Source organism: Notechis scutatus, chromosome 1, assembly GCF_049901735.1.
Source record: "Notechis scutatus isolate UNSWTSFEM ecotype Mainland chromosome 1, rNotScu1.2, whole genome shotgun sequence".
Taxonomy (NCBI): Eukaryota; Metazoa; Chordata; class Lepidosauria; order Squamata; family Elapidae; genus Notechis; species Notechis scutatus.
In genome coordinates this window covers 10,563,103-10,575,632 of record NC_142009.1, presented here as the reverse complement: position 1 = coordinate 10,575,632, position 12,530 = coordinate 10,563,103, and the positions used below count along the sequence as shown (strand labels likewise).

At 44.3% G+C, this 12,530-nt stretch overlaps 1 protein-coding gene across 2 annotated transcripts in view; it reads left to right on the top strand.

Moving 5' to 3' along the window:
• The window catches only part of HNF1B (HNF1 homeobox B), a 94,700-nt gene extending 88,374 nt beyond the window's left edge, over positions 1 to 6,326 (top strand). For both annotated transcript variants that reach the window (XM_087956737.1, XM_087956743.1), the window contains exon 9: positions 4,107 to 6,326. In XM_087956737.1, coding sequence (XP_087812863.1) covers positions 4,107 to 4,127 — 21 coding nt within the window. In that variant the 3' untranslated portion in view covers positions 4,128 to 6,326. The remainder of the gene's footprint in view (positions 1 to 4,106) is intronic.
• Positions 6,327 to 12,530: the final 6,204 nt, after the last annotated feature.

Below are 12,530 nucleotides of genomic sequence, written 5' to 3'. Positions count from 1 at the left end.
CAAGGGTTAAAAATTCAGGACGCCTTTGTGGACCCATCAAAACTATGCTCTGCGCGAGTGACAGGAGGTTTCAAATCAATATTTTCTAAAGCCATTATAGCCAGGCACAGTATACAGATAGTCCTCAGTTTACAACCAATTACACTTAGTGACTGATCGAAGTTACAATGGCACTGAAAAACATGACTTACTGGTCCTCCTACATGGGACCATTGCAGCATCCTCACCATTGTCCCATGATCAAAACTTGGATGCTTGGCAACCAGTGTGAATTTAAAACATTTGCAGTGTCATGGGGTCCTATGAATACCATTGGCGACCTTCCCAGCTGGCTTCCAACAAGCAAAATCACAACTTAAGAACCTAACTGCCAGGCTCAATTACAGCCATAAATTAAGCACTACATATATATTAATCCACAATAGAGACAATCGATGTTTCTGAAAAAAATCTCAAGAGCTTTGGCCACAGTGGTGTAACTGAACCTCTGCTCATTTTTATTTTTAATTTTTAGTTAAATTCATTTATATTATAAAGCAGTGCCCTGCGAGTCTTGATTGGGTTATAGAATAACAGAGTTGGAAGGGACCTTGGAGGTCTTCTAGTTCAACCCCCTGCTCAGGCAGGAAACCCTATATACCTGTGATGGCAAACCAATGGCACATGTGCCTGAGGCATGCCGGCCAGCTGGTCTTGGTGCGCGGGAGTGCCAGAGATGGGAAGAGCAGCTCCCCAGTGTGCATGCGCATGCCAGAAAGCTGAGCTTCTAGTTTCTGGTGTGCGTATGCACGCCGGCCAGCTGGTCTTTGCATGCACATGCATGCCAAAAACCGGAAGACCAGGTGGCCAGCACGCATGCACACGCCAGAAACAGGAAGCTCAGCTTCCTGGTGCACGCATGCCTGCCGGGGAGCTGTTCTTTTGGTTTCCAAAGCTCCCCCGCACACACGCACCAGGGAGCTGCACTTCCGGTTCGCCAACACTGCTATATACAGACAAATGATTTTCCAACCTCTTTTCTAAAACTTCCAGTGTTTCTTCCTTGCCGAAGGAAGCAACACACACATTAACAACAACAACAACAACACACAAGTAGAGGATCAGTTTCAGCACTGTGGCCCATGCTCCTCAGAATTTTTTTTTCAAAAACATGGATTTTCTCTATCCTGGCTAATTTTGGTTATCTGGACATCCTGTCTCTTCCAGGAGTTGGGAGAGTAGAAATGTGACTTGAGAAGAAAAATTGAACACATTCTGTATGTTCAAAAAGCCAAAATCTCTTCCCAAGGCTTCCCAATTCCCACTGGGGTATTTTTTTGGACATGGATATATATAAAAGAGAATATTTGTAGTTCAGGGTTGAACTAAGGGGGTCATTTAGCTCTGATGGTATTACCTAGTTTGGCAATGAAACATCTGCAAGAAAACCACCAAGCTCAGAGAGCCCAAGGACCCCACAGAATGCGGATGTGAAGAGAGATTTTTTTAAAATACCCATTTGGAGTCGTGGTTTTAGGCACCAGTCTAGAATCTGATTAACAGATTAATAGAGTTGGAAGGGACCCTCACCAAGCAGTCCCTACACCATTGTTGAAAGATGACAGTCCAGTCTCTTCTTGAAAGCTTCCATTGATGAAGCTCCCCCACCTGAAAAGAAATCTGTTCCAAATGCAAAACACAAGCAGAGGAGATTCAATTTTTATTTTCACAGCACCAAGCAGCTTTAGTACAGAACAGTTGAGCTAAGTCACGCCCAGGCTCCTTGCTGTCTCCTTCTTGCTCACACAGCAAATACTGCTTCAGTTTCCATGTTTCAGTTTCTAAACAACCCTCAACTCTCTCACACACTGACAGGGTCGCTAGCCAGATAAATATCGATGGATGCTGGTAGGCAGCAGCACAATTCCACCCCCCCTTATTTTCCTCCCCCAAAACTAAGCCCGATCACATAGTTTCATAGCGAAGCACAGGTATAGAGCCAGTATCCAATATTTCCACCCGAAAGATGGAGCAGTAGGAACCTCTAACCCGCCTTTCTCCATCAGTCAGGCAATCACGCGGATCCAGTCTCCAAGAGGAGACAATTTCCTTAGAAGGCCTTGCTGATTCATCTAGCATGCACTCAACCCTAACTTTGCCCTTGATAGATGATTCTCTCTGGACCCGCCCATTAACTTTGAGGCTGGCTTGTTCAAACAAGCCTGCCTGGATCCAGGAAGCCATTTCCTTCATCAAAACCTTAGCAAGACACGACTTGTTGGGCCTTTGCTGGTGATCCTGAGAAGCAGGGAAGAAAATTCAGCTTCCTAGCTTTAAAAGAAAAAGGTTGCCAGCTGTCATCTTGACGTCGGTCAACATTTGGGCATTTCTGCTTTGATTTTCCCCAGATAGACTTCCTGTCAGCTCAGAGCTAAATCTCGGCACGCAGGGTTTACAAGCTTAAAAAACAACAAAAAACAACAACAACACAACATGGAACCGAAAGAGGAAGAGGGAAGAAGAAGCAAATTCTTGTATTGCAGACAGTCCTTGACTTACAGCCGTTCATTTAGTGACCGTTGGAAGTCACAAAAGCATCGGAAAAAAGTGACACGATGATCGTTTTTCACACCAAGGACCATTGCAGCTTCCCCATGGCCATGGGATCAAAACTCAGACCTTGGCCACTGGCTCCGTATTTATAACGGTCGTAACGTCCCAGCACCCTTTTGCAAACTCCTGACAAGCAAAGCCAACTGGGAAGCCTGATCCACTTAGCAACTGGGTTGCTAACTTAATAATTGCAAAATTCACTTAACAACTGTGGCAAGAAAGATCGTAAAATGGGACAAAAATCGTTTAATCACTGTCTTGCTTAACGTTGGTCTCACTTATGGTCGTAAGTCAAAGGACTATTTGCAGTATCCCAGGGTCACATGATCACTGTTTACAACCTTCCGGGAGGGGGGAGCCTAATTCGTTCAACAACCACATGATTCACTTAACAAATGCAGTGTTTTGCTTAACAGCCATCATAAAATGGGTCAAAGTTCACTTGATAACTGTCTTGCTTAGCAGTGGAACTTAATGATGGTTATAAGTTGAGGACGATCTGTATTATGTTTGATCTTATATTTCAGTGCTGTGTTTCCCGGCTCAAGAGGATAGGAACCAGGTCAATTCAGAGAATGTTTAATGAGTTACAAGCATCCCCAAAGGCCTCAGTCTGTCCATCTTCAAATCAATCATTCAGAATCAATCAGAATAGAGCTGGAAGGGACCTTGAAGGTCTTCTAGTCCACCCCCTGCTCAAACAGGGAGATTCTATATACCATTTCAGACAAGTGGCTGTTCAGTCTCTTCTTAAAAACCTCCAGTGTTGGAGCTCCAGTGGTGGTATGCTACCGGTTTGGACCGGTTCACTCGAACCGGTAGTAAAAAAAAAAAAGCCGTCGATCAGCTGAGAGGAAAAGGAAGAGAAAAGTGCAGGATCGGCCCTCCCACCCACCCCTGCGCTTTCCTCTTCTTTATCCTCTCAGTTGATTGGCGCTGGAGGTCTCAGCTGGTGTGGGGAAAGCTGCGCACCAGCATCAGGCAAAGCACGCCCACCAAGCCATGCCCACCGAATCGGTGGTAAAACAACTTGAATCCCATCGCTGTGGTGCTCCCACAACTTCTGGTGGCCAGCGGTCCCACTGGTTAATTGTCCTCACCATTAGGAAGTCTCTCCTTAATTCCAGGCTGCTTCTCTCCATGATTCAAGCTATTTTTTAAAGTGCCTGTAGGCCAGACAAGGAATAATGGATGGAAACTGAACAAGGAGAGATTCAACCTGGAAATAAGGAGAAACTTTCTGACAGTGAGAACAATCAACCCATGGAACAGCAGTTGCCCTCGGAAGTTGTAGGTGTGTCATCACCTGAGACCTTCAAGAAGAGATTGGACTGCCATTTGTCAGAAATGGTGTAGGGTCTCCTGCTTGGGCAGGGGGTTGGACTAGATGACCTACAAGGTCCCTTCCAACTCTGATTATCTGTTATCTGATTCGTTGGATTAGATTCTGGCCCGATCTAAGACCCTTCCTCACATTCTAATCTCTGTTAACCTTCTTTTTCTTTTCCTCCCAGTGTCCATTACAAGCCTGGTGATACTCCACCCCGTTCTCTGTGCCTTTAGCAACTGGAAATTATTTTTCCACAACGTCCTGCCTTGGCCACAATGAGATCTGGCGGAAGGTGGCAGCAAAGCCCGAAGAGCTTGCATAGCTCGATCCCGCTCAGCCTGGAAAGAAGATTGGAAGTTTCTGTGCTACTGTGGCTTTCTTCAAAGGATCCGGAACGGTGTCTGCCAGACCAAGCATTTCCCATGCTGTTTGCCAAAGACTTACTGCCTCCAGGATGCCAAAATATTTTTTCCTTCTGGAGGATATTTGTTTCTTACCAATACCAGAACAAAACGAGAAGCTTGGCAAAGAACCTAAAGCTGGAGATCAAGCGTATTTATAAAGTGACACACTTCTACTGGAGAGGACCAAAGAGAGGACTCGGGGCTGTTACGTCAGGTTGCAAAGGAAGAACCAACTGTGATGTTGAACTGAACCAATTAAACTGTATATATGAGGAGCTCGGTATTCCAGATCTCCTCCCCCCTCCCTCACACCTATCTGCAGAGATTTATATTAAAGAAAAGTTAATGTTGTCTATCAAATGGATGTATTAAGAAATTAAGTGCAATGCCTCCCCCTTCACTTGTACATAGGATCACAAAATCTCCTGTCACAGGGGTCTCTAACCTTGGCAACTTCAAGAGTTGTGGACTTCAACTCCCAGAATTCCTCAGGCAGCAAAGCTTCTGGGAGTTGAATTCTGGGAGTTGAAGTCTACAAGTCTTAAAAAGCAAAGCTGGCTGATGAATTCTGGGAGTTGAAGTCCACAAGTCTTAAAGTTGCCAAGGTTGGAGACTCCTGTCCTATCACGTCTCTCTTCATATATTTTTTTGTACGGAGGTGGTTTACGTTGCAACGTTTTGGATTGGCAAATCAGAAGAGCGAAAGGGAAAAAAATCTTTTGGCAAAGCAACATTGATTTATTGGTGTGTCCATCGGCCCTTTTTTGAAGTTTCGGGCTGGCTGATTTCAAAAAGGGGACAGGAAGCAGAATTTGGATGTTTGGAAAGAAAGCCATTAAGTTTTTAATGGCTGCACCCTTGATAGAATTTTAATCCATTTTGGGGGCGTGCGTAACAGAAGCTAGGAGAGTTGATATAGCTAGTCCTCAAGTGATGACCACCTTTGAAACCAGAGTTTCTGGTGCCAAGCAAGCCGGTTGTTAAGTGAATTGCAGCTGATTTCACAACCTATTTTGCCACAGTTGTTGTGTGAATCACTGTAAAAGGTTAGAAGTAAGTTGTGTGTTAAGCAGATCGGGCTTCCCCCCCATTAACTTTGCTTGTCCCAAGCTGGCTGGGAAAGTCACAAACTAACTCCAGCTTAGCATACAGGTAGTCCTTGACTTACAACCACAACTGAGCCCAAAATGTATGTTGCTGAGACATTTGTTAAGTGAGTTTTACCCCATTTTACGACCTTTCTTGCCACAGTTGTTAAGTGAATCACTGCAGTTGTTAAGTGAATCTGGCTTCCCCATTATCTTTGCTCATCAAAAAATGATGACATGCCTTTGGGATGCTGCAACCAACATAAATATGAACCAGTTGCCAAAAGTCCAAATTTTGATCACGTGACCATGGTCATAGTGGTGGAAAAACAGTCATAAGTCACTTTTTTCCAGTGCCGTTGTAACTCCGAACAGTCATTAAACAAACATGTCAGGATTCCAGCAATTGCTCTAATTAAATCATGATTCTCAAGCCAAACTTCAAAAACTTCAAAGGATTTATTATGAGACGACATACTGGCACTGCCCTGTATGAAGCCAACTCTGGCACACATAATTTACAGTCATCTATGAACCTGTTTCCCCCCTCCCCTCTGGGTGTCTCATAAACCAGATTCTCCAATTGAGCACATTCACAGGCTGAGTGTCATCAATCACATTCTCCAATTAAACACATTCGCAGGCAAAAACTCTGGTATTTTGGTTACAATCTTTTAAAGGTAAGAGTTGGAATGTACTTTAGCTTTCAAACTGCTCTTCCAGATTTCCTTCCTCCCCCCCTTCCTTATGGCAACTACTAAAACAGGCATAGGAATGTTTTATGAGTTGACAAAACAATTGTAAGACCCCCTATATTTGCCTTAATGTATCTACCATGTCTTTATTGAAATGTATTGTCTAAACACAAGTAATGAATTGGTTCACACTTTGCACTAAACTATGGTTTGCCTATCCCTTGTTTATTGCATCATCTGTTCATTGTGGCTTTATACAATCTACTAGCACTGCCACAAGCCACGTTTCCAAACTTTACACAATAAGCTAAGACCCAAGCCAACATATTATGGCTTAGTGTGTTGTGTTAACCAGCTCCTACAAGAAATCAGTCCCTATTTTGGCCATCACTGCTGATGTGTTCTAATGACGCATGCGAAAAAAACTTTCATATGATTCTTCTTGTGATGGGATAGAAAACTCAGCTTTGAATAGTCTTATGTAAAGACAGTCCCATTTTACAAAAAAACAAAAAACAAAAAACCAAGACCTAAATCCTGATTGACAGATTTGGATCCCTGTTGCTGAAAACTCCCAAGATAATTTGGCCTGACCCTTGACCTTCAAGTGTGTGTTCATCCTTCTGTCTTTTCACTGATGCAAGGAGTAGGTTAGATCAGTGGCCTTCAAACTTGACAGCTTTAAGACTTGTGGACTTCAACTCCCAGAATTCCTCCTCCAGTCATGTTAGCTCAGGAATTCTGGGAGTTAAACTCCACAAGTTTTAAACTTGCCAAATTTGAAAATCCTTGGGTTAGATCATAGTTTCTCAACCTCAATCCAACTTTAAGATGGGTGGACTTCAACTCCCAGAATTCCTCCTCCAGTCATGTTAGCTCAGGAATTCTGGGAGTTGAAATCCACAAGTCTTCAAACTTGCCAAGTTTGAAAACCCTTGGGTTAGATCATAGTTTCTCAACCTCAATCCAACTTTAAAATGGGTGGACTTCAATTCCCAGAGTTCCACGCTGGCCATCTTAAAGTTGCCAAGGTTGAGAAGCACTGTGTTAGATGGCAATTTTAGGGCACTTATTTCCAGCTTAGTTACTGTTCCCTTCTACTGTTACCCAGAGAGGAATATAAAATGGTATAGTTTTGATCTCCCCGTGGTCTCTATTCTGGCTTACAGCTGGAGGATCATGTCTTCAGGAAGGGCATTTACTCAGTGAGTTGTGGTAATGAGCTATATTTTGACAGATGAACAGACCCACAGATTTAGCTATCTGTCAGAAATGGCACTCTGTTTATCCACCACCTCTCCCAACCTAGAAGTCAGCTGTCTGGGCTTGGAGAGGAGACCCCCTACCCATCAGGTCTACAAGCCAATTCCTGGAGACCAGTGGTGGGGTTCAAACATTTTTACTACAGGTTCTGTGGGTGTGGCTTGGTGAGCGTGGCTTGGTGGGCATGGCAGGGGAAGGATACTGCAAAATCTCCATTTCCATCCCACTCCATTGGAAGGTTACTGCAAAATCCCATTCCCTCCCCACCGCACTAACCTGCTTTCCAGCTCCGTTCTCCTGTGCAGGGCAACCAAAGAAATCAGCTGGGACTCAATGGGAGGCAGAGAAGAGATGGGGGCAGGGGCAGTCAGAGGTGGGATTTGCTGGTTCTCCAAACTACTCAAAATTTCCACTGCCGGCTCTCCAGACCTGGACAGAACCTGCTGAATACCCATCTTTGCTGGAGACCCTGAACATCTCAAAAATAACTAATAGAGAAAACTACAGCTCATAGGAAGGAGAGCAGTGGTGGGATTCTACCGGTTCAGCCTGGTTCAGCCGAACTGGTAGCTCCAAAGATCACCTGGGAGTGAACCATTTTGCTCCGATGATCTGCTGTTGGGCCCGCCTGCCCGCCTGCCCAGGCTCCCACACTGACCTTTGTTTCCAGATTTTGAAGCACAGCTGCTTTGTGTGGCACAGCAGATGGCCACACGCCAGCTGTTGAACACACAGGGAGAGTGCAGGATTGCAGGAGGGGAGTCGGAAAGCCTCCGCGCCTGCACAAAGTGTGCGTTTGGCATGCGCTCAAAGCCAGGCCCACCGAACTGGTGGTAAACTACTTTGAAACCCACCACTGAAGGAGACAGATGATTGAGTTATGAAGAATATATGAAGAACAACTGCAGGAGTTGGGTATGTCTAGTTTGATGAAAAAAAGGTCTAGGGGTTACATGATAGCAGTGTTCCGGTATCTGAGAGGTTGCCACAAAGAAGAGGGGGTCAACTAGATACAATTAATCAGAGTTGGAAGGTACCTTTGTAGGTCATCTAGACCAACCCCCCACGTAAACAGGAGACCCTACACCATTTCTGACAAATGGCAGTCCAATCTCTTCTTGAAAGTCTCAAGTGATGATGCTCCCACAACTTCCAAGGGCAACTTCTGTTCCATTGGTTGATTGTTCTCACTGTCAGAAAGTTTCTCCTTATTTCCAGGTTAAATCTCTCCTTGTTCAGTTTCCATCCATTATTCCTTGTCTGGCCTTTGGGTGCTTTAGAAAATAGCTTGACCCCCTCCTCTCTGTGGCAGCCCCTCAAATATTAGAAGACTGCTATCCTGTCTCCCCTGGTCCTTCTCTTCACTAGACCAGCCATGCCCAGTTCCTGTAACCGTTCTTCATATGATTTAGTCTCCAGTCCCCTAATCATCCTGGTTGCTCTTCTCTGCACTTTTTCTAGAGTCTCCACATCTTTTTTATAGTGTGGTGACCAAAACTGGATGCAGTATTCTAAGTGTGATCTTACTAAGGCTTTATAGAGTGATATTAGTACCTCACTTCATCTTGATTGTATCCCTCTGTTAATGCAATTTAGGATTGGCAACTTTAAGACTGGTGGACTTCAACTCCCATAATTTCCCAGGAACACCCCTGCCCTAAAGGATGGAGCCAGAAGGGACCGTGTTTTCACATCAACTTAATGTAGCTGATACATACATTTTGACAAAATGATTAGTAAATTGCATCAGACTGTACCCACAGGAACACTGCTACAGCTTGTTGGTGGTCAACCATTCAAGGTAGCTCAGATTAGGGAACCAAAGTCATGCTAATCTTCCTTTCATTATAGCAATACCACCTAGACTTCTATAAGGCCCCATTATCAGGTTATCAATCACTGGAAGCTTTCAAAAAGAGACTGGACAACCATTTGTCTGGAATGGTATAGGGTCGTCCTGCTCATGCAGAGGGTTGGACTAGAAGACCTCTAAGGTCCCTTCCAACTCTGTTATTCTATATTCTATGCTCTATGTTTTAGATCAATCAGGACACTGCTTGGGCTAATCTAGTCTCCCTCTGGATCCCTCCAAACTCTGTGGGCTTCATGTGTGTGTGTGTGTGTGTGTGTGTGTGTGTGTGTGTGTGTTCTCCTAAAAGAGGGACATGGTGGCTCAGTGGCTAAGACGCTGAGCTTGTCGATCAGAAAGGTCAGCAATTCAGCGGTTCGAATCCCTAGTGCCGCGTAACGGAGTGAGCTCCCATTACTTGTCCCAGCTTCTGCCAACCTAGCAGTTCGAAAGCATGTAAAAAAAATGCAAGTAGCAAAATAGGGACCACATTTGGTGGGAAGGGAACAGTGTTCCATGCGCCTTCGGCGTTCAGTCATGCTGGCCATATGACCATGGAGACATCTTCGGACAGTGCTGGCTCTTCGGCTTTGTAACGGAGATGAGCACCGCCCCCTAGAGCCGAAAACAAGTAGCACGTATGTGCGAAGGGAACCTAAAAGTCCAAATGTATCTGTCCCTCATCTTTGGCCAGTTCTTGACTTCTTTCGTCTCCTTGGACCACTTAAGCTTCATTTTATTATCTCCCCAAAACATAGGGCAGTCTCTCTTGAGTAAACCTTGTAAAACTTTTCTCACCCATCACGTCTGTTTACCTGCTAAGGCTGGTCTGGATACCCCTCCAGGATGACCACCTATTTTCTTTTACTGACTCCTGGGGCTGCTTAAAAGGGCTCGATTTCTATCCCAGATTAGCAGGAGAAGACAATTTCTCTCTCTCTCTCTCTCTCTCTTTAAGGAAGTGCTTTCCATTTATCTGATTTAATTGTTTGACAAGTTTATGCTAATGAATGTGGTATCTCTAAAAGGGGTGATTCTCCTGGGATGGCTTGATAAGAAATGGAGTCACTTCGAAGTTTTCCTGAAAAGGAAATAGGCAGGGTGTGGAGGAGAAGAAATCGGCTTTTGAGCAATCTGAAAGAGTTACAAAGCCCATCAGGCACGAGGCTTCAGAGCAATTCTGAAGTAGGAGCCATACACTACAGTACAGGTAGTCCTTGACTTACGACCGCAATCGACTCCCAGATTTATGTTGTTAAGTGACACGTTTCTTAAGTGAGTTTTGCCCCATTTTACGACCGCTCTTGCCACCATCATTAAGTGAATCACTGCAGTTGATAGCACCATGGGTTGTTAAGCGAATCTGGCCTCCCCCTTGATTTTGCTTGCAAAAGGGGATCGCAGCAGTGGTCGTAAGTATGAACCAGTTGCTGAGCATCTGAAGGTTGATCGCATGAGCATGGGGCTGCTAGAAATGTCATAAGTGTGAAAAATGGTGTTGTCCCTTTTTTCAGTGTTATTGTAACTTTGAATGGTCACTAAATGAACTGTTGTAACTTGACGACTACATCCATAACTTGGGTTAGTGACAAAGAGTTGCTGGGTTCACCTGACCTGCTTTGCCTAAGGAAAATTGCCTTCAGCCCTGAAGCTTGGTGAGACTCAGCAACTCTGGGGCAGGATTCATATAATACGCTAATCCCACAGCCTGTGTTAGCAAAGGACAACTGCAGTGTTCACATGATCTGTTTTGCCTAAAATAATGGCTTACAGGCTTACAGAGGTCTCCAAACTTGGCAACTTTAAGACTTGTGGACTTCAAGTTGAAGTCCACAAGTCTTAAAGTTCCAAGTTTGGAGACCCCTGGCTTAACAAGTTTGGACCTCTGGCTTAAGTTGCCAAGTATGGGGACCCCTGGCTTAACCCCTTATGATTCTTGACTCTCAATGAATGTATCTTTCCTTTTATGTACACTGAGAGCATTTGCACCAAGACAAATTCCTTGTGTGTCCAACCACCCTTGGCCAATAAAAGAATTCTATTCTATTCTACATGACAAGCTTGCTAAAGCAAAGGCTGCTTCTCACAATACATGAACACAAACGATTACCACCTTATTTTAGTCTACAGGTAGTCCTCAACCTATGACCACCATTCAGCCCAAAATTTATGCTGTTAAAGTAAAAAAAAATGTTAAGTTTTGTCCCATTTTACGACTTTTATTACCTCATTTGTTAAGGGAATCACTGCAGTTGTTAAATTAGCAACACGGTTGTTACGGGAATCTGGTTTCCCCATTGAATTTGCTTGTCAGAAGGTCACAAAAGGGGATCACTTGATCCCAGGACACTGTAATCATCATACATGTGATTCAGTTACCCAAAGTTGCATTAACAGAGGGATACAATCAAGATCAAGTGAGGTACTAATACCCCTCTATAAAGCCTTAGTTAGACCACACCTAGAGTACTGCACCCAGTTTTGGTCACCACACTATAAAAAAGATGTTGAGACCCTAGAAAAAAATACAGCGAAGAGGAACTAGGATGATTAGGGGACTGGAGGCTAAAACATATAAATGGTTGCAGGAACGGGGCATGGATATTCTATGAAGAGAAGGACCAGGGGAGACAGGATAACAGTCTTCCAATATTTGAGGGGCTGCCACAGAGAGGAAGGGGTCAAGCTATTTTCTAACTCACCCGAAGGCCAGACAAGGAATAATGGATGGAAACTGATCAAGGAAAGAGATTCAACCTGGAAATAAGCGGAAACTTTCTGACAGTGAGAACAATCAACCAATGGAACAGAAGTTGCCCTTGGAAGTTGTGGGAGCTTCATCACTTGAGACTTTCAAGAAGAGATTGGACTGCCATTTGTCAGAAATGGTGTAGGGTCTCCTGCTTAGGCAGGGGGGGGTTGGACTAGATGACCTACAAAGGTCCCTCCCAACTCTGATTATCTGTTATCTGAATGTAAATCCCATGACCATAGGGATGCTGCAACAGTCATAAGTGAGAACAATGGTCATAAGTTAATTTTTTTCCTGGCCGTTGTAACTTCGAATGGTCATTAAATGAACTGTTATAAGTCAAGAACTGCCTATAGTCAATTCAGTTGTGGGAACTCGGTGTTTGTATAATTCCCCTCCCAAGGAGAGGTGGCGAAGATAGTTACAAGGAGGGCAAGCCCAGTTATGCTGCTTTCCCTTGCAGGAAAGTCCAGCTGCATTTAATTCAGGGCACATATAACCTAGCAGAAGTAGAAAAAGCTTAAGAGGTAACAAAAAAAAAACCCACAACACTTCCT